The sequence below is a fragment of the Zootoca vivipara genome, chromosome Z, assembly GCF_963506605.1.
Source record: "Zootoca vivipara chromosome Z, rZooViv1.1, whole genome shotgun sequence".
In the NCBI taxonomy this organism is placed as follows: Eukaryota; Metazoa; Chordata; class Lepidosauria; order Squamata; family Lacertidae; genus Zootoca; species Zootoca vivipara.
Window position 1 is genome coordinate 24,228,506 of NC_083294.1, and position 26,515 is coordinate 24,255,020.

General features: G+C 41.1%; 1 protein-coding gene across 2 annotated transcripts in view; it reads right to left on the reverse strand.

Moving 5' to 3' along the window:
- COL4A5 (collagen type IV alpha 5 chain) overlaps window positions 1-26,515 on the reverse strand; it is a 132,622-nt gene that overhangs the window by 13,489 nt on the left and 92,618 nt on the right. Inside the window, exons 31-43 of one of the 2 annotated variants that reach the window (XM_035101939.2) lie at window positions 24,786-24,953; window positions 23,130-23,219; window positions 22,088-22,237; window positions 21,615-21,713; window positions 19,299-19,388; window positions 18,731-18,870; window positions 14,819-14,945; window positions 13,493-13,573; window positions 10,892-10,990; window positions 10,687-10,737; window positions 9,683-9,868; window positions 353-486; window positions 157-229 (exon numbers count right to left, since the gene is read on the reverse strand). In XM_035101939.2, coding sequence (XP_034957830.1) covers window positions 157-229; window positions 353-486; window positions 9,683-9,868; window positions 10,687-10,737; window positions 10,892-10,990; window positions 13,493-13,573; window positions 14,819-14,945; window positions 18,731-18,870; window positions 19,299-19,388; window positions 21,615-21,713; window positions 22,088-22,237; window positions 23,130-23,219; window positions 24,786-24,953 — 1,488 coding nt within the window. Of the gene's footprint in view, window positions 1-156; window positions 230-352; window positions 487-2,798; window positions 9,869-10,686; window positions 10,738-10,891; window positions 10,991-13,492; window positions 13,574-14,818; window positions 14,946-18,730; window positions 18,871-19,298; window positions 19,389-21,614; window positions 21,714-22,087; window positions 22,238-23,129; window positions 23,220-24,785; window positions 24,954-26,515 lie in introns of those variants that run through there. The other variant, XR_009557011.1, reaches the window with a different exon arrangement.

Here is a 26,515-nt window from a genome sequence, read left to right on the forward strand (position 1 = left end):
TGTGTTGGATGAGTTTCAGTTGGTAAGGCTCGAAGATGTGGAGACAAGGCGCTTGCAAACTCTGGACCCTTGCCCCTCTTGGCTGATTAAAACTATCAGTGAGGGGGCACATGGTTTTAGCTTGGAAGAGGCCCTACAGAATTGCCTTTAATGTACCTGGGAATCCTGGAACTCCTGGAACACCAGGATCTCCTTTCATTCCATTCAGACCAGGACGACCAGAATCACCCTAAGAAAACACAGTTGTGGTTATTACTTTCATAGGTGTGTATAGTACTGCAGCCTAAATCTCTTCCATCCAAAACCAACTGCTGCTTTAGAAACAAACATTTCTCCCTTTCCAAGCACCCACCGGGCGTCCAGGTTGTCCTTGGTCTCCTTTCAAACCAGGCACTCCGGGCTGACCTGGCTGGCCAGGGTTTCCCTTTTCTCCTCTTACTCCTCCAGTCCCGGGGGGTCCACGGGGGCCTTCTGAACCAGGAAGACCTTGATATTGCAAAACACAAGTTCTTGGGTTAGAATGACTTGGTCCCCTCTGTAATCAAAGAGAGCGAGTGTTTGGAATGAACTCGTTCGGTTTAGTAATGTTCACTGAATTAACTCAGAAACCTCTGCGCTACACGGTTATTGTTTTTGTTTGTTACTGTGTTATATGTTTTGTATCGCAAACTGCCCTGTGATTCTCACGACGGTTGGTATAGAAAACAAACAAATAAATATACCTGAAAGTAGTTCCCATAATTTCTGTGTGAACTGAATGTGAATAAATTTTGTTTTGGGGTAGAAAATGATTTCTAGCTCATCTTTAAGTTCATTCTTTTAAGTGATTTTCTGCACTTTAGACACTTTGAACCTTTAAGCTTAAAGGTTGTAATTCTTGGGAGAAACCATTGTGTTTGTGTATTTTGCTGTTTTCTTTCTTATGTCTCCTTAAGTATGTTATATACTTCAGCACAGCAACTTGGGACATTCTGAAGCCTGTTTAATATAAAAACAGGCCCCCTGGATGAACTGTGAACTGAATTAGTTTGCTTTGTAAATGCATGAACGTGATCTGGAATTTGTTCCCTATTGAGCAAGAACTAAATCCTTTCTAAAATGGACTTTCTGAGCCTATGCTAAAGGGCCATCTTCATTAAGGTTGTGGGGAGATGTATTTCCATGCTCAAGATGGAGCTCCGAAAGGACCTGGCTGTTGGGTCTGGGGATTCTGTTGCCATCTCCTGCCATGGTCTAGGCTTGCAATTTTGAGTTTTCTCAAGGACGTCATTTCAGATTATTAGCCTCATCTCTAATAATCACACCCATTCACCCAAATTCAAATCTTGTTTTTCTTTACACAGTCCACTTAAAACAAAGCACTGAAAAGGTATCGCCTTTCAGCAGGAGTGGAGAAGCAGGTGTCTTCCAGATGTTGTTAGAATACAACTCTCATCAACCCCAGTCAGGGTGGCCAATGATCAGTGATGATGTGAGGTTGTAGGTCCAACAACATCTGGAGGGCCATAGCTTCTCCATGGAGGGAATTGGGAATGAATCCTGGTGCTCTTGGTGATATTTTCATTTTCAAGCAAGCAAACTTTTAAGTGTTTTGTGGACTCTCACAACCTATATTGGGCACAAACCACTTGTCGGTCCAGCTGAAAAGAATGTGAATTGAACGGTGCCATGGTGAATGACACCTTCAGCAGTATAGAGAAAAGGTACACTGCGAGAGAAAGGGGCACATTTCATTGTAGACTTCTCCTTGTGTTTGTACAACTCAGGCCAATTTTTCATGGGAATGCAAGATGTAGGAATGAGATTCTCAATTTATTATTTTAGCCACATTGATAAATACAAGGTCATCATTAGGTAGTAGCAGACTCAAATATAAAATGTGGTTTGTATCTTAAATGAAAGTTATAAAAAAAGTAAGAGATATATTTACTTAAATATGTAGAAGAAGAGCATATCAGGCGGAACTTACATATTGACAATATATTAAAAACATGAAAAAGATTGTGACGAGTGGGGAAGGTATTTAGTGGGGACTTGGCAATTTTCTCTTTGGCAGTACTGGCTAATTAGTTACTTGTTATTAAGAAACATTTTTATATTCCAATATCTCCTTAACCATGTAATACTGACTGGGGAGGGGCACAGACTAAACCCAAAAACCTAGTTTCATGTTTATTGTAGAATTCATGTCAATGGGGAAGCTGTTTTTGAAGAAAAATCAGGATCCAATATAGGACACATTAGTTGATACAAGTGCAGCTATAGGGGATTAACCACAATTCTTAAAACATTGGCAGGGTTCAGACATAATAATTAGTGGGATGTGCATTAGCATCTCTCCTCCCTCTCCCCCTTAGAAGCTTTCACTTCCATTTTCAATTAATCACTCTATAGCATTATTTCCAAACCCTGTTGTTGTTGTTTAGTCGTGTCCAACTCTTCATGACCCCATGGACCCTAAACTGTGGTTAATCCTAACTATGGTTTATTTCAAAAATAAACCAGAGTATTGAACTTGGTTTTATTTTAAAGGAAAACATAGTTAAGTCCAAACACAAGGTTGCCTGGTTTTAGATGTTATGCTAAACTGCTTTTAACAAAAAAATGGTGATGAAAGTTTTTTATTTCATCTTCACAACCAAGCTGAGGCACAGGTGGTGTGTGGTGTGAGCATGAGCATGAAGCTTCACCAGGCTCATTCATGAAACAATAAATAATTCTCTGATTTACAGTCAAAATAACATTTTAAACAACCAATGCAATGTAGTAAAGCAAACTGACCAAGGTAAGAATCTAACCTGGAGGACCTGGAAGGGTCAGAGTTCACCAAAGCCCAATGATCGATGTTAGGGGGGGATATCAGACACCACACAGTGCAAAATAAGATTATTAGTTAGAAGTAGTACAGAAGAGATATTGATACTAAACAGTGCAAACCATTTCACCAGCATATTTTGTATTTACAACACAGCAAACATGCATACAAGGAGAATGCCCCCCAGGTCAGTATTACATAAATAAAAATATGGGTGTATAACTTAGCATAATTTATATATAGATATACAACTTATTCTGGTGATTAGGCTGCTATGACCAATGTGAAGCAATCCACTGAATCTAAAACTTTGCTGAAGTACTACTGGTTTTAATAATGCAGCCCGAGGCTTGCTATCTATTAGTTCTACATAAACAAAGGCAAGTACTATTGCGACCATTTCACTGACAGCGCTGCATGGGGGGCAACCTGGTTAAAATAAGTTTGCCTGTGATTTTTCCATTTGCATCGTAAGGGGAAGCAGCCTCTTCTTGGACTACCAAAGTGCTTTTGGGCAACAAAATGATTTAGGAATTTGAGGGGGAAAGCAAAGTAATGCACAGCTTGATATAAAATTAAATGGATAATCTGAGCACCAATAATTTCTCATTCATGAGCAGAAGACTGGTTAATTAGTAATATTTTGTATTTGTTAATATTCAAAGATATTCATGGTTATTATAGCTGAATACAGCTGAACAGTATCGAGCTACCCATAAGCATTTATTAATAGCAAAAAGGCCTTTTTACTGTGTACATCTATTAATATTTAAATTATTATTTCCAGTTGTTCCTGCTGATACAAATTCCTTTTTCTTCTGTTATGCCCTCAACACAGAACATGTCAGTGAAATATTAAAAAAATATACATACTCCATGCAACGTTCAATTATAAAACAGAGTTCATATATGCATATGTAAGTTTTATCTCACTCATTCTTGCATTCTGTTTATCCTTTGACAGTCATATTATATTAATATTAAACAAAAGATGAGGCTAATGTAAACATTTTAGAATATAATAGAATGGAAGTTTTGCTATGGCTTTAAATAAGGACAATTTCAATGGTTGGTTCATGTTGCCCTACCAGGGCACTATAGTACTGAGTATGGCTTCTCAACTATTTTTTTTAAAAAAGGTCTAATTGTAGATTTACTCAATCACAGGTGGTTGCTATATTAATTTAATGCTTGGAATTAAAACAGTGTTTTTTGGCTGGGGTGAAGATGTTTTACTTTTTAAAAGCCATCACAGCAAAACTTTCAAGACTTATTCCAAACACATCTAATACTTAGGTGTATGCCAAGTCATTCCTATTCTATGGAACAGTGTTAGAAGTATTTTAATGAGGTCTGACTAACATTATATTAGAACAGAACAGCAACAATATTCAGTGAAATCAGAGCAGAGAAGGTGGTTGTGGAAAAACAGCACAGCCATTTGCAAGTCTACTCTGAAGTAAGTTTCTAATGAGTTCCATGGGATTTATTTCTACATAACTGTGTATAAGACCAAAGTCTTTGGCTGTTACAAACAAGGTACGCGTGGTTAGAAAAATAAAATAAGTTCAACTACAATATGTTAAAACGAGATCACCTGTTTAGTAGCAATGGTTTGGGCACTGTCCTGAAATTTATCCAGGAGTAGTGTGCAGAGGGATAAAACACACTTTGCTACAGATCAGCAAAAGGTATAGTCTTAACTTTTTTGTTTTATATTAGCATCCCGCTTCACTGCAAAATCCTCATGAAATAGTAACAGGTTGAAAATCAGGAAAGCAGAGGATCAGAGTAAGTCAGTTTATACAAGGGAATATATTAACCAGTAGAATACAATAAGGATCCATTGAGAGACAAGCGTGATTTAATTAATTTTGTAAATGATCTGCAGTCAGGGCTGAGCACTGAGGTAGTGAAGTCTGCAGAATACATAAAACCATTCCAGATGGTGAAATTCTATCTTTTCAAACAGTGTGGACTAGTTAAGTGAGGAATCAATTCTGACCATCAACAGTTTGGTTTTGGTAAAATATCAGAAGCCAGCTTTTGAACCCTGCTCACCAAGTGTAAGAAGCAGCTGGCAGTGGCCTTATGCTGCCTTTGGTGAACTGGCAAATGGTGGATCTGCATTCTTCCAGTCTAAAAATGGAGAGTTTGTCTTGCAATTTTCAAAGATCTCAGAAGCCCGCTCTATAGTAACTTGGAGCAGAGCTTTTTAGTGTGGCTGCTCCTGTTCTGTGGAATAGCATTCCTGTCAAGAAGCAAAAGGCGCCTACCTTTTAGAAACAACTGGAGACCTTTTTGTTTCAACAGGCTTTCTTAAGCTGGATAAATGAGTCTTTATCATGAGTGCCCACTGGTTAGGGATTTGCCGTAGTTTTGATTTAAATGTATTTGTTGTTCTGTGTTTTTAATAGTTTTTCTTATGTGTGAATCGCCTTGAGATGGTGGGTTAGAATATGATTAATAATAATGATTAATGATTGTAATAATAGCCACAATAATAGGAGCACACAACCTTGTGTGAGTGGTATTGGGTTACACTGCCCATGTGAGCAGTGTTTTTGTGCCGACAACATGTCATTGGAATTAACAAAGTCAAAAAATGGAAAGGGGATGTTTGCTAGGCCATGATCCGAAAATGTGTACAGTGGTACCTCGGCTTACGAATTTAATGCATTGGGAGAAAAAATTCGTAAGTCGAAGCAACCCTATGTAAAAATTCGTAAGTCAAAAAAATCCTATCTAAACCGCATCCAAGATGGCGGACGGAGCTCCGTTCGTAAGTCGAAACATTTGTAAGTCGAGTCATTCGTAAGTCGAGGTACCACTGTATATAGGAAAACTGGGAGTAAAAATCTATAAAAATACTTATCATAAATTACAAAAAAGGGGTGATATCCAACATTAGTTAATGGGCCTACACAGAATATTGGAGTTCTTGGTAAGTTCAGAAGTAAACAAAAAATTACAAGAACTCGGGCCAGAAAGGATAATTTCAAAAATTCTTCACAAAGTTTTATTCAGGATAACTTCCAGTGAACATCAACATCAGGACAAGGCCCTGTTTCGATGATTCTTCATCAGCGGGGTTTCTCAGGTCTAAGTGTACCAAGTATGTTTGCACTGGAAGTTATCCTGAATAAAACTTTGTGAAGAATTTTTGAAATTATCCTTTCTGGCCCGAGTTCTTGTAATTTTTTGTTTATTCCTACACAGAATATGACAAAAACTGGATGACACCCACACACAATCCACCAAGACAATACTTTAATTGTCAAAAGGCTTTAAGTTTGATATGCATCTATAGTACTGGATATGTTCCAAATAAATTTCTCATTTCTCATACACAAGGTATGCCAAACCAGCTCAGTGCCAGGTTAGTTCTATAATGGATATGATGTTGGCAAATGTTTAGCAAATAATGCTGTTATCCTTTCAATCAGACTTCCAGTTCTCGTAAGCTGCAGGAAATTGTTATATAGCCTCATGTTCAAGTGACATGTTGCGTTGGAATCAACATTGCAAGACATTTGCCCAAGCCCTGACAATGATCTCCATGGGTAGCAGAATTGTCAATAAGAGTCCTGCACTGACTGACAGTGTAGTGTAGTGGTTAGAGCAATGAACTAGGACTTGGGTTTGACTCCCTACTTAGTCATGAAGCCCACTGGGTGACTCTTGGCCTTATCTAACCTCACAGGGTTGTTGTGAGGATAAAGCAGAGAGTTGGAGAAGTGTGTATGCCACCTTGAACTCTTTGGAGAAAAGGTGGGATATAAAATGTAAAAATAAATATATTACTGTTATGTAAAGTTAATGACTTGGCATACCCATCCTACAAATTGAGACATTTGTTTTCATCAAAGAAGTACATTCAAGGGCATGCAAAGTTATCACACTGGAGTTAATGAGCTAACCTGTGGCACCTGGAAGCAGGGGATCAAAAGTTCACCAAGGCCATCATTAGAATGGGGAAACATCAATATGGTTAGATATGTCAATAAGTTAAACCTTTTCACAGAGATCCATCTAAAATTCCTTCTCGTATATTATGAATAGACCAAACTATTATAATTCATAGATTTTTTTAAAAAACAACTGATTAAACTAAAAGAGTTCAGTTTTGTAGTTTGAGATGAGATGGCATATTAGGAATTCTCACATCAAAAAGCAAGACCATGTAAGAACAGGAGGAAGTCCTCTACTGAATTATGCTATCAATTGCAAGAACTCATCTAATTATCTACAATTATAATGAAGATCAATAGATATCCAATGCATCCATTATTATTTGTCCAAGAAACATGCTTACACTGGTCAACTGCATTGTGATAATATATTACAGCAGTGTGGGGGACCTTTGACCTTCCAGATGTTGCTGAACTACAACTCCCATCATCCCTCGCCAATGGCCATGCTTGCTAGGGTTGATGGTTGTAGTTCAGCAACATCTGGAGGGCCAACAACCCCTCACTCCAGTGTTACAGAGACAGTATTTAAACCATTCCTGCCCATTCAGGAGTCCTAAAATGTGGATTGATTTGAACAGTATAACAGTTTGGTCTACCCACACTGGGACATGCATGGTGGAGTGAGATAGATGTTTCATGTTGTACAGTACAGTCCACATGCAATACAAACCAAGATGGTGGGATCAAAGCCACTGAGCCATTACTGGAGTTTTCCCTTCAGCCACAACCTAAAGAGTCTCCTTCTCTCCTTCTCAGTGTGAAACCAATTTAGGCTCGTATGTTTTACTGGAAATCAGGATTATGTATGCTCATTTGGGGAAGGAGGTGGTGGTGAGGAAAACAACATTTTCCACCAGGGTGAATCAAATCCTTCTGAATCCAAAGCAACTTGCCTATCAATGAATATCTGTTCATGAGGCTCCTATCCAAGTGCCCCCACCTTTAGAAGTAAGGGAGCAATACTCAAGATCTGCTGGGATGAGTGAAGCTTGAAATAGGTGGATCTTTAGTTGAGCCTGGGCTCCGGTGGGGTTTCCAGCTCAGCCAGAGATATGCCAGCGTAAGTCCTCCACCCTGGCTCAACTAGCTGAGCTGAGGTCCCAAAAGTCCCCCGAAAGAAGTGTGGTGGGGAAATGGCAGAGGTAATTTACCCCTATTGTATGTATGCAAAGATTGGTCACATTCTGGCATGAAGTTAAGATTTGTTTATTTGTCCAGGCATGTTAACTTTTGCAGGATGATTAATGCTAAATCTGCTGTGTTGTTTTCAGCTTTATTTGTGTTGTGTTGCTTTATTTGTTTAATAGTTGTTATTTTACAACCACTGCTGCTTTTATTTTGTGCTGTGTACCCTGGCTTGGTGTCTGTACTTATGAAGGGGAGGTGATAAAATATCTTTAATAAATAATTTCTGCTAGCAAACAACATGTAATTCCCACCCAAATCTGACTCCCAACTGTTGCACATTCTGTTCTGCCCATTTCCATTTGCTGAGGTTCCATCTGGTTTTGCCCAGATATTTTTGAGCCATAGTGGCTTATAAAAATGTCCCGGATTCTATCTATTTAAACCTAAATCCTGTTTTTGTGTGGCACCATTGTCAAACAGAGCCAGTGTGGCACAGTGGATAGATGTTTTGGACTAGGGACTTGGGAGATCAGGGTTCAAATTCTCACTCAGCTATGAAGCTCACTGGGTGGCTTGGACCAGTCATTGCCTCTCAGTCTAGTTTACCTCACAGGGTTGTTGTGAGGATAAAATGTGGAGAAGGAGAACCATGTACACTACCATGGGAGGAAAGATGGGGGTATACATGTATGATACCCCCCCCCCCAATGATAAACCAATAATGCTTAATTAATAAGTAATAGAACACACACCTGTCTGCCATTTAGAAAACCATGGATAATGGCTACAGCAACAACTAGGTCATGGTTTGCCAGCTGCACTTGTTGTCAGTTTTAATGGAGATTTTGGGGATGTAGAAAGCAGCATGGAAGATATATTAGCTTTTCCGTCTTTTGCCAAATAATGTTCCAGTCATTATGGAAATTTTTGTTGGACACCCAATATCAGCTCAGTGGCATTCACCCATCAAATGGGAATTATCAGTTCCAGAATTAGTACACGGTAGGTCAGCAAACAAGACAAGAGGGCATGGAAGGATGAAGATGATACAGGGGGTGCACTGAATATCCGTCGGGAGTTGTGGGACGTGATGGAGCATGGATGAGCATACATGGCGTGAAGATGAATGAAACCATGATAAATTCTGATCATGCTGTGCTGCTAACATGGATTTGATTTCCATAGGTCTTTCGGGCAGTGCATATTATTATGTTGTTGTGCACAAGATGGATTTGTTTTATCATGTGGCACCATGGTGCAGGCATGTTTGGCAGATGCAATTAAAAGTTGATTTGGGTGCTTGGCTGGATGATTGCCGTGATGACATGCGGAGGCTTATTTCAAGTTGGCAACATTTTGCTGACAGGTTATCAGACAGGTTTGTTTTCACTCTTGACATGGCTACCTCTGGTTACTAACTTAATTCGTTCTGGAGGTCCATTCTTAACATGAAACCGTTCTTAACCTCAGGTACCACTTTAGCCAATGGGGCCTCCCGCTGCCACCGCCGTGCAATTTCTGTTCTCATCCTGAGGTAAAGTTCTTAACCCGAGGTACTACTTCCGGGTTAGTGGAGTCTGTAACCTGAAGTGTTTGTAACCAGAGGTACCATTGTACTTTCAGGTAACCTCTCATGGTAAATTAAGGATACCCAGAAGACATCTGGTGAATGTATTGCAATTTCAGCCGAACAGTATACAAGTATACTGTTCCAACAGACCAATAACGTGTCAGCAAAATGTTTGTTGAATTTTCTCTTTCTTACCTGGCCTCCCTGGTATGCCTGGTTGCCCAGGGCTTCCCTTAGGCCCTTCTGAAGGTGGTCCTGGCAGCCCTGGAGAGCCAGGGGAACCTGGAAGGCCACGGAATCCTGGACCACCTGTTTCTCCCTTCAGACCAGGGGCTCCTGGAGGTCCTGAGGGTCCAGGTAAACCTGAGTCACCCTTTTGACCTGTTTAAGGGTGGGGAAAGAGAAGAGAGCATGTTTATAGATGCACCGCAATGTTTCAATCATCAATACTCTATACTAGGGGCAAGCAGAAATCAAGTTTCATGTTTATAGATGCACTGCAATGTTTCAATCATCAATACTGTATACTAGGGGCAGGCAGACATCACGTTTGCAGGATCTACATGTTTCCACCCATCCCACCCCACCCCATCCCACCCCAGATCCTGAGATCTATTGGGCAGAGGTGAAGTGCAAAATAGGGATCTGAGGCACACAGAAGAAAACCTTATCCCAAGTGAAAGCTGGTCCATTAAAGAGAATGGGATACTGCCCCACCAATCATAGTCTTTGCCCACCCGCCCACCTTCTTTCTTGCAACCAGTTTTTTCTGCTAGTCAGTGGCTGTGGTCCTACTCAGTGCTTTTTCCCCCTAAAAAAATGTTTAGGGGTACTCTCATTTTCCTACTCATATTAAAATACTGTCCCTCAATGAGGTCAAACTTAGATTCACAAAATGTTTAGGGGTATGCGTCCCCCTCCGTCCCCCCAGGAAAAAGCACTGGTCCCACCTACCCTGTCCATTTCAATAGACACCAGCTGTAATTTCTTATACCAAGTCAGATTATGTGTCCATGTTATTAAGAATCATTTCTTTGGAATAGTAATGGTTCTCCAGATTCCCAAGCAGAGGTCTTTGCTGCCCGATCACTTTTTAACTGGAGAAATCCATGATTGAACCTGGGACCTTCTGCAAAGCATATGTCCTGCCACTGAGCTATGATCCCTCTCTTTCATGAATGAAGAAAAATAAACTTTGCCTGAGAGTCCTGGGAGTCCAGGAGGTCCGGGGCGTCCAAAACCTGGTTGACCTAAAATACACAATCGCCATAGACAGGTTAGTTATAGATCTGTGAATGCAGTACTTGCTGCTAGAGGCAAACACTTTAAACCAATGAGTGCATCTCTGGTAGAACTGCCACCTCAAGAGAAGAGAAAACATTGTAAGAGATGGAAGGTGCTGACCTGGTTCGCCTTTCTGTCCTGCTGGTCCAGGAATGCCATCTCGTCCAGGCTGTCCTTTCTCCCCTACAAGGCCGGGAGGGCCAGGGTGGCCAATGTCACCTAAAAATAGTAGAAAGAGTGTATTACAAATATTGGATTTCATTACTGGTCCTCATTTTATGACCTATAGATGCATTCTGAACAGCTACCAAAATAATGAGGACATAGGCATGGCCTGCTGGATCAGTCCAGTGGTCCATCCAGTCCAGTATCCTTTCCTGGCAGTGGCCCACCAGATGTCTGTGGGGACTCTGCAGGCAGGATACAAACACAATAGCACTTCCCCCTCTTATGGATTCCAGCAACTGGCATTCAGAAGCATTTCTCCCTCGGCCTGTGGAGGCAGAGCATAGCCAAGGTAGCAAGTAGCCACTGATAGCCTTGTTCGGCCATGAATTTGTCAGATCCTCTTTTAAAGCCATCTATGTTGGTGGCCATCACTACTTCCTGCGGCAGCGAGTTCCATCGTCTTCACTATGCACAAAAACCCAACTGTGCTCATTTTGAAAAACCCAAAGCTAAGGCATTAAAAGCTAAACCTAAGGCATTTAAAAACTTATATGCCAAAAAAGAAGAAGAAGTCTGTAACAAAAGTGGGTCCATCACTGTCCACATCTCCCCCGGTTAAACAGCTTGGACCACCAGGAACTCTTCATGTCTATTTCAGCTTGTTATGTCCAAATAAAAAATCTTTATTATTATGGTTAATGACCAGCATTAAGAATCATGTCCATCCACTTCAATGGGTCATTGGATACAGCCCATTGATTGGGCTCTTGTCCAGACTAAACGTATTCAGCTCCTTCAACCTTTTCCTCATGGATTTGGTCTCCAGGCCCCTCACGTTTTTGTCACCATTCTCTGGCTATATCCCAATTTGTCAACAAGCTTCGTAAACTGTGGTGACACAGTATTCAAACTGATCTCCCCACCTCCTTTCACTTTTGATAAAGATTGCTGATGCCACCAATTCAAAGCACAAAAAACATCAAAGCTTGGTTAAATAGCAGCACACAAAGGAATCCTGATATGATCACACAATTGTATCATAATTTCTTTGTGTTCTGCAATTCAATCCCTGTGCACATGGTCAAGTATGCCTCGGTAATCTGTTAAAAAAGAGAAAAAGACACAAGCTGAAAACTGTAGCAAACTGCACATGCCAGTTAAAATATCGATTTTAGAAATTCTCCAATTTAAACCAGAAGGCAGCAGCCTTTGAGCATGAGGCAGAAGGAACCCAGAACATAATGGAACAGGGGGAAAAATCATTTCTGTTTCCAGCTTAAGCTCTGAAACTACTGTACTAAAAAGCTTGTATTTCTATGCCTTCAAATCTGCTCTTATTGAATATCTAAACTCTCTAATGAGTATAAAATTAGTAAAGAAATATCAACATTATTATTATTTTATTGTGAGCATTAAATATCTCAAAATGACTGAATGGTTCACATCTTTCTTCCTCCCACACATTTTTTTTTCTGGTGCATGAAATCCACAAACAATGGTCACAATCTTCTATAGGTTCATTGCCACAAAGACAGGTTCTCTCTTGGTAGGATATATTGTGATCATAATAATGCATTTATCAGGGAGAAATTTAAATGGTTAAATAGCTCTATTTGACAAATGAAACTCAGCATCAAGTTGCACTTAAATGTTTTAACCCATGACATCAGTTTGTATGAGCAGTATCAATCTATTTTCTTTTAAAGGTAAAGGACCCTGGACATTTAAATCCAGTCAAAGGAGACTATGGGGTTGCAGCGCTCATCTCGCTTTCAGCTGGCGTTTGTTGACAGGCAGCTTTCCGGGTCATGTGGCCAGCATGACTAAACAGCTTCTGGTGCAACAGGGTACCGTGACGAGCGCCAGAGTGCACGAAAACACTGTTTACCTTCCCACCACAGTGGTACCTATTTATCTACTTGCACTGGCATTCTTTTGAATTGCTAGGTTGGCAGGAGCTGGGACAGAGCAACGGGAGCTCATTCCATCGCAAGGATTCAAACCGCTGACCTTCTAATTGGCAAGCCCGGGAGGCTCAGTGGTTTAGACCATAGCGCCACCCACAATCTATTATCTACTAAGAGACGGAGAGAAATCAAAGCCACTGGCTTTATCTGTGGAATAAAAATTGGGATTTATTCTCAAAACACTGAATCCATATTCCAAATCATTTACAGGTAAGGTATACTAACTACCTGTCACCTGCATTTGCATTCAGGAAAAGGGAAAACCAGGAAAAGGGAATGCCAGCACACAATTGCTGCCTTTAAAGGAATGTTCGTGGTTCAAAAACAGGTAAGCTTTGCCCCTGCATCTTCTCAACACTCAAGGTAGTGGGGAATATGTAACAATACTTTTCTTTGTAATTAATAAAAATGCACTAGATTGGGGTGCCCTTGAGATGTTGCTGGAAGCAGAAGTCCAACTGCATTTGGAGGGCACTGTGTTCGTCCCCCCTGCATTAGATCAAAAGTTCAATGTCAAGATGACTCAAGTGGGTCAAACAAACAACAAACGAAAAGATTAAGAAATGTTACACCTTTCAACACATACCTGGAGGCCCAGGTGACCCTGGAACACCTGGATTACCTGGGGGTCCATCAATACCTTTTGGTCCTGGAATACCTGGTGTACCTGTGAAAACAGAGTTTATGCAATCCTCGTCTTTTCAAATACAGCTATGTTGCTTCTCCAGGTGAAGCCTGTCCAAAGCAGCTTTCACAACAAAGCACAACAACAACAACAACAACAATAAAGAAACATTCTTTTGTAACTAACCACATAGAGCCATAGATAACAGCAGCACAATTTAAAAATACAAACAGCAAAGTAGGATGGAAACTGTAGTATCTGGTGCATAAAATGCAATTCAGGCATGGAAAAAGGGGCAAACCAATGTGATGTTAAAATGTGCTTTTGATTTTATGTATTTTTCTTTACAAGAGCAAAGATGTAAAGGAAAAGGAAAAGGAAAAGGCATTTCTGCTTTTGTCTATGGGGCCTTAATAACACTCCTATTTGTTTTATGATGTCGACAGTGTATACACGCCAATAAAAAGGGAAGCATAAACAGGGCCGGATTAACCAGAAGGTTATAGCCTTAGGCTCTCAAATTTCATTAGGCCCTTCAGTTTCCCATTTCAACAACAATGTCAACTGGTGTCCTTTGGGCCCTTGTTCTCCACTTTGCCTATCTTCCTTCCAAGGCTGTTGTGAAAATAAAGGAAGAAAAATCTATTATGCAAGTCTGCCACCATGAGCCCCACAGAGGAATGACACCACTCTTGTCTTTGCCACAGTCAAAGTGAGGGAAAGGGGAAATCAGTGGAGACAATGATTTATTGTTCAAATACTTTTTCTTTGATTTGAACAGCTTTGTTAATTTCAGATCATTTTATGAGTTTATGATTTATCTACTTTAATACACAGTATATACTACCTTCGGCCTTCCCATCTATCAGCCTTAGAACCCACAGATCCTTAATCCATGCCTGAATGCAATCAAGAGTTATCAGGTACGCAAATATTTTGGCACTAATTACAGCAATAACCGAACATAAACACTCCATGTATTTCCAACCGCATCTGCTGAATAGTGTTAAAAAAGTGAAACAGTTAAAAAAGGGCTTGGGTTATTCATTTGTATCAAAAATTATTTATTATTATTAGTATCATTTAATTCTTTTACCCAGTTTCATTTCATTGGATTGAACTGACGTCAATCGATCTTTACAGTTTTTCTTTTAAATGTTATATATAAATTTTATATATGCATAATAAGGGAGGGGAAAAAACCCTACTTGTTCCAGGAGCTGAAGTGTGCGAACCATGGAGGAAAAACAGAAGAAATAACAGTGAAATTCAATGGAAATTAATTACCTGGGAATCCAGGGAGGCCGGCATCACCTTTTGTACCTGGACTGCCTGCTAAACCAGGTAGCCCAGGATTGCCAGGAGAACCTTTGTTGCCAGGACTACCTGTATATCCAGGCAAACCAGGGTCACCCTAGGGGGAAAAAGGAGGAAGGGTTTATGCTTGACTGAGGCAAACACAACTAAGGCCACATTCACACCATGCATCTGAAGCAGTAAAGGTAAAGGTAAAGGGACCCCTGACCATTAGGTCCAGTCATGACCGACTCTGGGGTTGCGCGCTCATCTCGCATTATTGGCCAAGGGAGCCGGCGTATAGTTTCCAGGTCATGTGGCCAGCATGACAAAGCCACTTCTGGTGAACCAGAGCAGCACACGGAAACGCTGTTTACCTTCCCGCTGTAGCGGTTCCTATTTATCTACTTGCATTTTGATGTGCTTTCGAACTGCTAGGTTGGCAGGAGCTGGGACCAAGCAACGGGAGCTCACCCCGCCACAGGGATTCGAACCACTGACCTTCTGATCAGCAAGCCCTAGGCTCAGTGGTTTAACCCACAGAGCCACCTGAAGCAGTATGATACCATTTTAAACAATCATGGCTTCTCCCAAAGAACTATGGGAGCTGAAGTTTGTCAAGGGTGCAGAACCACTATTCCCAGAGGTCATTGAGAAGAACAATCGGTCATTAAATCACTCTGAGAAAGTGATTTCTCCTAGCAACTCTAGGGGGTTTCTCCTAGCAACTCTAAGTACTTAACAAACTATACTTTCCATAATTATTTGGGGAAAACCCTGCCTCTTTAAAGTAGGGTCACAAGTGTTTTTTTAAATGTGTAATGTGAATGTGGCCTAAGAGTATTGTAACAATTTCAGGACTAGTAAGAGTTGGAATACAAGGAGGTACCCTTCCCAGGCCTCCCTGCGCCATTCCAGCAGCCAATTTCATCAGAAGAACTTCATATTTCCCCACTCTCAGTTCTTTTTACTGTATCCCAAAAGTGAACTCATTCTCCAAGTGTGGGCACTTATATGTCATCATCAACATGTCAAAGAGCAGTCTTCTTCCTAGCCTGGTGCCCTGCAGATGCTGTTGGACTTACAAGTCCCATCAGCCTCGGCCAGCATGGCCAATGGTTAGAGATGATGGGAGTTAGACTAAAACCTCTGGAGGGCAAAAGGTTAGGGACAGCTGCACAAGGAGGAGGCATCAGCAGGCTTGAGGAAATTCCAAGGTTTACAGAAAGTGGACTATGCTTAGCGGGCATGGGGGATGGAGTGTGCTGATAGAAGGCATAGCTGGCTGACTTGAACGATCCACACTCCATTTTAATGCAGGACTCATAACCCACTGTGGCACCCAATCTTGGGTAGAAAGCATGGTGTGTTTATATAAATTGTAGAATATCCTATATTGTAGATGGTGGGGAAGCCATAAAGTGAAAAGGGGCTTTATATCAGTTTTCCATCTCTCTTACTGACATCTTGAAGTATTCTAAAATCCCCAGTCCCCTCTACCCTATAAAAAGCGTTATTCAGAATAGCAGATTGCATGACCTAATAAGGAGGATAATAGCACAATATAATTCAGAACAGTAACTATTAATTGCACATTTATTCAAAATTCAAATAAAACTAGTATAATTAATTCAAATTGATCAAATGATACCAGCTTTTGAAAGTCTGACAGTCATTTGCACCGCCAGCAACCCTGCTGCCCCCCTTGCCCCTTTGGTAATCCCATTGTCCCCAGGGGGCAATACCACCCACTTTGGGACCCCTGGTCTACACAGAGTATGGCTAATGCTAGCTATTGCACTGTTATCTTTTCTTAGACTTTTCTATATTTAAAATTGCAATGAAGATTTCAAAAAATAAATTGTGTTATGTTTCATGGGCCATAACCAACTTCATCTGATGCAATGCAGTATTGTCCTAAGTTGGCAAATGTACAAACATACATGGAGAATGAAGGGTGAGATAGTGTTAGGAATGGGGCCAAAGAGAAAAAAAAATATGCAAGTGGCACACCCTGTGATATTTCTAAGCAAAAGTATTCAAGACAGATGTGTAGGGATGTCAGAGAGTTATTGCACACCATCTGTTGCAAGGCCTTCAGGCTCCATGGCTTTCACTCCCTCCCTTCTCTCCCCATGTATGTTACACATGCCAACAGATGACCACCCCTAATACCATAGGAAGAGTCCAGCTGGATCAGACCGAAGATGTATCTAGTCCAGGATCCTGTTCTCACCATGGCCAACAAGATACCTATCCACACGATGTGCTCAATAGCACTTTCCTACACATAACCCCCAGCAGCTAGTATTGAGAAGCATGCTGCCTCTGAAACAGCAGATAAATGAGCCTTCATGACGACTAGCCATTTATAGGTTTATCCTGTATGAATTTGCCTAATCCTCTTTTAAAAGCATCCAAGCTGGTGGCCACCACTGCCTCTTGTGGGAGCAAATTCTAGTTTAACTATGAGCTATGTGAAGAAGTACTTCTTTTTGTCTGCCCTGAATCTTCTGACATTTAGCTTCCTTGGAACTAAAAAGCTTCACTTCATCCTCCTGATGAATTGGGCTTTAATCCATGCAAATTTCTGCCACAATAAAATGTTTACTCTTTCAGATGTCACAAGACTCTTTCTTGGCAACAGACCTACACAGCTTTCCCTCTGGTGTTTGATTCGATGTTATTTTTGCATGCAGTGCATGTGATCCAAAAGCCCTGATGGAAACATAGGGTCTCAGATGTGCACACGCAAAGATGCGTGTGTGCATGCATGTGCAGGGTGTTCCCACAGCAAAGAAAAGGCTCTTTCGTGAGCAGAAAAAAAGAGTTGTATTATCTGCTGAATGGGATAGGAAGTTCTTTTATGCACCAGAGCCCTGGAAATTTCATCCTACAAGTAGTAGTGATGGATTCCAACTTTAAGAGAGGATTAGATAAATTCATGGATGGTAAGACAATGAATGGCTACTAGCCACAATGACTATGTCCTACATCCATTGTCAGTGGAAGGGTGCCTTTGAATGCTAGTTGCTGGGAATCACAAGTAGTTTTTAGCTCAGGTCCTGCTTTTGGGCTTCCAACAGGTATCTGGTTGGTGACTTTGAGAAAAGGATTTTGACTAGATAGGCCAGCAGGACTCTTGTTAGGTTCTTAATTTTTTCTAATAGAGGTAAGCAAGTGCACATCAGTATTGGTATGTATAAGGGGGTGGGCTTACAGGGGACAGCCACCCCTCATCAAATCCAGCTCTTCGAACGGCTCTGACAACAGTGGAGGGACAGGAGACAGGAAGGAGGAAATGAGCGTAGCGGGGCCGGGCTCAGGCAGCATCCCAGAGCACTACCTGCAGCCTGTGATACCAGCAAGGAAGGAGGGGCCAGCAGAGAGTTCTAGCGGGGAAACAGCAGAGGGGCGTCCTTTCAAATTCACCCTGGAACTAAGGCAATCAGCGGCTCGCACATGCAGGGGGCGGAGATTTGGGGTCCCCAAACTACTCTGCTGGGGGAGGAGCCAAAAAGCGCCATTGGGAGAATCTGATAGTACTGAGTAGACATGTTTTCATGAAGCTCTTGCACTGTAAATAACTTTCACAATAAAAGTATTAAAGACAAGATGTTTTGGAGTATCGTTGCTCGAGGGTAGCCAGCAACCTCCCTGAAAGTATGCTTGAGTCACACCATTTTCAATGTTTACTGGATTATGCCCACAATAATCCTATGATGCAACAGGAATCCATTATGATAGCAAGCAAACCTTTCCCCTACATTTGTTCATTTTTCAAAATCTGTTTCACTTCTGCCAGAGATGGTCAGAGGCAAAGAGTTGGGTAGGGCACTGGAGTCCTGCCCTTGTACATTACAAATAGTGCTCTTAATCTGAAAAAACATTTTGACAACATACCTTAGGGCCAGGGGGCCCTGGAATACCGATGTCTGATAGGCCTGGATCACCCTTGTCTCCCTTCAGCCCAGGAAACCCAGGAGACCCAGGCTGGCCAGGACGCCCTGCTATGCCTTGGAAACCTTTTTGGCCTGGAGGACCTGCCCAAAATATTAAAAAGAAAGTTTTGCAATGGCTTCTAAAGGGCTCAGTTTGCAAACTACCTATCCAGATTAAATATCTTTAAAATTGAAGAGGTGTGTATGCTATAAGCAGGGTTTGCAACCACAATAGAAGATACTTCTTTTGAAAATTGCAGAAATAAAGGACCCTAGAAAATAAATAAGAGTTGCTCTATGTTTTGCCAATATTGGTGTTTTTGCTGCTCTGTCCAAAGTTGTCCTAAGTTCCTTAGAGTATGGTATTTAATTAACGAATCAGTCAAATGTACGCATGTTAACTCAGGAGCAAATAAAGTATCTAATGAGGCTTAATCCCTGGACATGTTTTAGAATTGCAGTTTAACCCCCCCCCTACTGCCCAACAAACAGCTAAACAACCCAGGAAGGAAAATGCTTTAAAAAACTACCTGGAAGTCCCATTTCACCACTGGCACCTTTCTGTCCAGGAGGTCCAGTTGGTCCTGGTGGCCCAGGAAATCCCGAGTCTCCCTTCGGGCCTAGAGAAGGCACAATCATCATAATCAGGTTGCTTCTAGGAAAATCATTTCCCCCATCAAAGACACACAAAAAGAGTCTAATACATTTATTGTGGCATAAGTTTCCATAGACTAGAACCCACTTCATCAGATGAATTAAGTGTTTCTGATAAATTGTGAACGGCAGGGACCAAACGCTGTGAATACTGTGATTTTTTAATGCAAAGCTCAAATACATACAGTGACCATTATCAGCAGGAATTGACAGCAAACAATATCTTCTCATGTTTGCTATGATAACCGAGCACCTGAATTGGAGATAAAACTTTTGTCTTAACTGAGGCTTAAAGTGGAAATCCATCTTAAACTGGTTTTTGTGTGTGAATGAAATAATACTTTGTTAAGGAAGTTGTATGGACACTGTAAGAAACATGCATGGGTGAGCAGTCTGAGTCCACAATAAAATGCTGCAAGAAAGTGCCCTGGATGTGTAATTGAGAAGCCATGTATTTGTATGTGTATCTACATTACAACTGTGTATCAACGACAGTTCCTGTTTTCTAGTCCATTTCTTAAAATGGTTTTGGTCTTTGATAGATGCCTTGTTAATATTTTCTTAGAATGATTACCTAGAGCTGATGTTTTTTCATGATTTATCACCCTCTTCAGAGTGCAATCTCCATGCAGGGAGGGGTTGCATTTTCTCTCTATTGCACATTAGAAGAAAATGCATTGCATGTGAACTCTTAAGTCACCATGCACAGCCTGCCATTTCACAAACTGCAACTATCATGATATACTTTGAACTGCTAATAAGCTGTGGAGCACCCACCCTAGCTGTATTGAGCTTGGCTTTTAAATAAGCAGAAGGCAAGGAGTTTAAATACAGCAAACAGATGTGCAGTGGAGCTGTCGACAATGTGTAATAATGGGGACATTTTAAAAGGAAAATAGGAACCTGCCTTCCTTCCCGCTCTGTAGTAGCGATAAGAACTAGGGTGTTAATGCATGTTATGCATATCCCAATTTTCAGCTGCAAAATGTTGGAGGATATTGGTATATCAGCCTAAGATCCTGGGATTATATTGTTAATCATAGGACTTAAAACTAAGGACTGTGGAACGTCATGATTAGCATAGGCTTAGCAGGGTGGGCTATGATGCTTCTAACAATATACAGTCTGGTTGGTTGAATAATTAATTGCTTGCATGGTTTTAACTTAGCATAAAAATGCAATAAAAGCCTGCTGGGTGAGGCTAACAGCCCATTTTGTTCTCACTGTGGCCAACTAGATGCTTGTGGGGAACCTGCAAGGAGGATACAAGCAAAAGAGCACTCCCCACCACTGGAGTTTCTAGCAACTGGTATTCAGAAGCATTACTGCCTCTGACTGTGGAATTGACTAGTAGCCACTGACAGCCTGATTCACCATGAATTGATCCAATCCTCTTTTAAAGCCGTCCAAGTTGGTCGCCATCACTACCTTTTGTGGGAGTGAGTTCCATATGCACTGTATGAATAAGCACTTTCTTTTATCTATCCTGAATCTTCCAACATTCAGCTTCATTGAATGTCCTCAAGTTTTAGTGTTATGAGCAGGGGTCTCCAAACTAAGGCCCGGGCACCGGATGCGACCCAATCGCCTTCTAAATCCGCCCTGCGGACAGTCCGGGAATCCGCATGTTTTTACATGAGTAGAATGTGTCCTTTTATTTAAAATGCATCTCTGGGTTATTTGTGCAGCCTGCCTGGTGTTTTTACATGAGTAGAATGTGTCCTTTTATTTAAAATGCATCTCTGGGTTATTTGTGGGGCATAGGAATTCGTTCATATATTTTTTTTCAAAATATAGTCTGGCCCCCCACAAGGTCTGAGGGATAGTGGACTGGCCCCCTGCTGAAAAAGTTTGCTGACCCCTGGTTATGAGAGAGGGACAAAAACTTTTCCCTATTCAAATTCTTTATGCTACACATGATTTTATAGACCTTTGCTTTCCTCATATTCCTTAGTTACTGATAAATAACCAACATCCAATTTCTCAATAGGTCAACATGAATCTAGTTCTCAGCGCTTTAGCAGAGCAGGAGAATGGAACTCAAACTTCAGCAAGATGTACAGATGTAAGTCAGTCAAGCCAACATCTGTAAAATGGTTTGAAGCCAACACGATTTTTTGGTGTGCATTTTCTTCATTGATGATCTTGTGGTCACACAGCACATGCACATTTACACAAGCCATCTTCCTTACCTGGTAGTCCAGGTATCCCTGGCTGTCCAACTAGTCCAGGAGTCCCTGCGTCACCTGGGGTGCCTGGGTAGCCCTTCTGCCCTGTTAAACCGGGAATACCTTCAGGAAAAGAGACAGAATTTTATTTATCTTTAGCTACACAAACAGAAATATGTTAACAGTTCCAACAGCATCATCTAATAATCCAAGCTTAGGGCCACTGCACATGGACCACAAATCCAGAGGTGCATATTCACTCACATATATCATGTGATTATCTCCACAGCTGAACTTGTGGATGTGCTTTTCCAGTGAAAAAGATTGCAGAGCAAAAAGAAGGACGGAAGAAAGAAAGGAAGGATTGATGCAGCCAGAAATTAAACCGAATTGTTGCAAGGATTGGGGCATGGGGAACGTCCCTAGGTCTGAAAAGAGCTGAATGGTACCGAACAGTATTACAACAGGAAGCAACACAAGAAACATAATTATCTCACCAGGAGATCCTGGTTCTCCTTTTTCTCCTTTAGAGCCCAGCTGCGCTGGATCAATTGTTCCTGGAAGTCCACGCAGGCCTGTCTCACCTTTGCTGCCTTTTTGCCCTGCTGGTCCTGGACGACCAGGCTGGCCTGGTAATCCATCATTGCCTAAGCAGTGTCCAAACAAGAGAGTATTCGTCATTTTTTCAGTCTACATTGCAAAACATTGTGAAACAGGTGGTGATGTACCTTGACACCCTTTGCATGGTCAAAGCATTTGGTATAACACCAAGAAACCAAAAGATACATTGACTAAAATGATATTTTATTGTTCTGTACTTCCTCCAAAGTGCTTGGAGTGGTATAAATTGGAGGTGAGCAACCTCAGATCCAGAACTGACACTGTTCATGGACTATTTTTTAACAAGTGGGTGGGGCCACCAAATTGCCAACCATCTAATGTCAGGTTATTCATATTTTAAGGCTTAGTCCCAGAGCACTAAGATTGGAGATAAACCCACTGCTTGATCTTTGGCAGAAAAAAGATTGAACTTTGATCTTTGCACTTAGTGACTATAGGTGGGCTTGGTTTAACCAATACAGCCTTAGGGGCCAAATCCAGAGCTTTAGTGGGTCTATTTAGGCCCATGGGCCAGAGTTCCCCCCTCTGGCATAAATGATCACTGCTACCCTACCCATTTTGCTTTCACCAGAACCATGTGAGCGAGGTATGGGCCAAAATCGACCAATAAGCCCCATGGCTCACTGGGGATTTGAACTCAAGTCTGCCCTGGTCTTAGTCTAATACTCTTATCACACAAAGAAATTCAGGCTATGAGGTGCTAAAAGTACGGTATTAGACAGATAGGTTGCCAACACTATAACCAAATAATGTGCAGAGGGAGACAGAAATCAAATGCCCTCCTCTTATCTACGTGTGTTAAACAGGAAGTACACTTGAACTTCCAGAATCTATAAATGACCAGTTCCACATTCCAATACAACTTCACTTCTTTGGCTATAAAAAAGTAAAACAACAGTAAGGTAAAGGAGCTCTTACCTTTCAGGCCAGGAAGGCCATTCCTGCCTGAGGTTCCAGGGGAACCTTGGGGACCAGGTGCACCCATCACTCCCATATCGCCTTTGTTACCTGGATGCATGGAATTACCAGTTTTATTCTGAGCAAAAACATCCCCCCCCCAAAAAAACCCCCACTGCTTTCTTTCCTATAAGATTAAACTGGTGAATCAGATCAGTCTAGTGCACTAAAGCCATCTATTTCAATCCGAAAGCCATTCACTCCTGCAAGCATCCACAATGTCTTCATCTACAGAGTAACTCTAGAAGATGAAAGCTCCTAGGACTTGGCTCCTAAATGTGCAACTTTTCACAAGTTCAGAAAAGCAAACAGAATCCATATACTGGAGTTTAGTTGGAGCAGTTCAAATTACAAGTTTGTGTATGCATAAACAGATTTGGAGGAAGAAAAAAGCACCTCTCTCCACTTATAGATGCCACATGCATGCATTGAAACAGGCACCACTGCAGAAGAGGAATTCCCTCTTTATAGAGTGAAGGGAGAGTGCTTTGCTAAGTAGTCACCTGCCACCCATGGAAGCACTCAATGGGGTGAGGTTGGGGCTGAGCAGCTGAACTGGTGGCACAACTGTCAACACTAACTTAATGCTCTCAGCACTGCACCCCCAACCTTATAATTGTATTTTCCCTATTCCTGTCCAAGTAAGGAGCAGCAGTGCCAGAGGAGAGCTTCATCCCACCACAAGCCCCACCACTGGAAGTATGTACAGTGGTGCCTCGCTAGACGAATTTAATTCATTCTACGGGTTAATTCATAAAACGAAAAATTTGTCTAGTGAATCCCATAGGAATGCATTGAATTTTTTTGCCCATAGGAACGCATTAATTGAAATCCAATACATTCCTATGGGAAACTGCGATTCACTACCGTAAATGAATTTTTCACAAAACAAATTCGTCTTAAGCGAATTCATTAAGCGAAAAATTCATCTTACAGGGCATTCGTCTAGCAAAACAATCATTTGCAACAAAAAAAGAATAAAAAAATCTGTTGCACCATTAATTGACTGATCATGACAGTTGTCTTATTGTCCAACTGTTCATCTATGACAGGGGTCGGCAAGGTTTACCTCACCTGGGCCAGTACACTCCTGTGGAGATCCGTCTGTGGGCCAGATTGCACACGCATGGCCGTGATTTCCGGTGTCTGAGCATGCACAGACGTGCTTTCTGGCACTGCAGAAGTGAGTCCCCACACTACGCTGGTTTAGCGCAGTGTGCAGGGACTTGCCAAGCGGGCGGCTCGGTTCAGGGGCGGCTCATGAGCTGGTTAAACGACCCCTGTGGACCACATGTGGCCCAAGGGCCTTAGGTTGGCTACCCCTGATCTATGAACTAGACCGGCTGCACATGACTTCTGTAATCATGAGGCCCTGAAACTGAATTTATCTCTGGTTTAGGCTATCAGACAGCGAAAGCTTGAAATGTTCCCAGTTCTTCACCAGTGAACTAGGTTTTGATAGTTTGGTTTTACACAAGCATTTACTTGCTTCCTACACATCAAGCCATCTCTTTAAAGCACACTAATTCATATGGAATTGTTATTTTCTACAAGTAAAGCTCCACATAGATGCAAACAGTGTCTACACTAGGCAGTTGATAGTATAAAACGATTTACCTGGAATTCCTGGAAGTCCATCTCGTCCAAGTGGCCCAGGTGAACCTGGAGGCCCTGGGAGACCGGGTGATCCAGGAAATCCTTGACTGCCCCTATCTCCTGGAGGACCGGGAATGTCAAATCCTGGTGAACCAGGATCTCCTTTTTCACCTGGTATGCCCTGTAATCCTAGGCAAATATGGTTGGAAAACAATCCTTCAGCAAGAAACAATTTCCAAAAGGTACTGCAGATCAATTTGTATTGGCAACAGAAGCAGGGGAATTGTTGCAAACTTCGTCATATACATATCTTTATATCACAATATGATTATATTGCAATATAGAGTTGACTTGTTGCCTTCATTCAACATAACCTACAGCTAACTAGGTCTGTGATAAAAACAAGGGCTAGGACTCTAGGTATCATTTTTATTTGTTTTATTTAACAAAATGTGCAAACTGATTACTTGTAAATAAAACCACAAAGCAGTTTACAAAGAGTATAAAATATAAATTAAAACTGTCCAAGTTAAAAAAGTTTTTTTAAAGTAAAAAAGGAATCAAAATATAAATATACCGTATTTTTTCGTGTATAAGACGCCCCTTATTTTGGGAGACTCCAAATTAAGATAATGTGGGAAGATTGCCCAGAGTTGTTGAGCTTTTTTTTTGGGGGGGGTCACCCAATCCAACAGCAGCTCTTGCCGCAGCCAACAATCACCCGCCCAATCACCACTGACAATCTCTTGCTTGTGGCTGCAGCCCCCTCTGCACTATCCGTGTATAAGACAACCCCCCCCATTTTTAGCATACTTTTAAAAATAAAAAACCCGTCTTAAATAAAATCAAAAGTTAACAAACACACAATCAGGAATTTAGAAATCAGGAATTCAAGACACTAGATCTAAACAAACTGTTGCAATCTCACTCTAAGTGAACAGAGATTATTCTAATTTTATTATTTATTTATTTGAAAAATTTGCATCCCACACTTCACCAAGCAACTCTCCTTTTATGACTGATGGATCAAGAGGCAGTTTTTTCTTACTGGGTTATTTTTAGGTGCCAGGTTAAGCCATTTTTGTCTCATGCATTTTCATGGTTTGCATTGTAAGTGTTGGATGGATGCTTTAAATATTGTAAAGAATGTTTTATTTGATATTCAACTATTCGTTCATTGACTTTAATTGTGTGTGTATATATATGTTATTGCTGTTTTGTTTTAATTTGTACTGAAAACCACCGTGAGATAAGTATGGTAAAGGTTAGTATATAAGTCCACCTTAAATAAAATAAAAATAACAACAACAACAAATAATGCCTCAAGAAGGAAACTGCTATGCACACTGAAAAACTTTCAAGTAATTGAAAGAAAGATGAGCAACTTTAATTTAAAACATATTATGTTTGTTTCTGTGCTCCATTATTTTTCTTATCATTATTATTTACCAATAGCAACAAGAGCTGCTATTCTAAACAAAAAAAGGTAAGAAAAATAATATTTAAGGGGAGAAGAAAAAAGCTTGAAGGAAACCACAGTACCTGATGAACCTGAGAAGGTGCAAACCCAGCACAGTAAGAACTCATCAGGAGGTTGAGGCACAGGAAGCAGTAAGGGGGTTGCGAGAATGCCATTAGGGTTAGGATACAAAAGGAAGCACATCGGTGTTAGACCAAGAAAACCAAACAAACCCTATACAAAAGGTTGCAATCCACAACTCGCCAACTGGACAGAACAACCATAGAGTAAA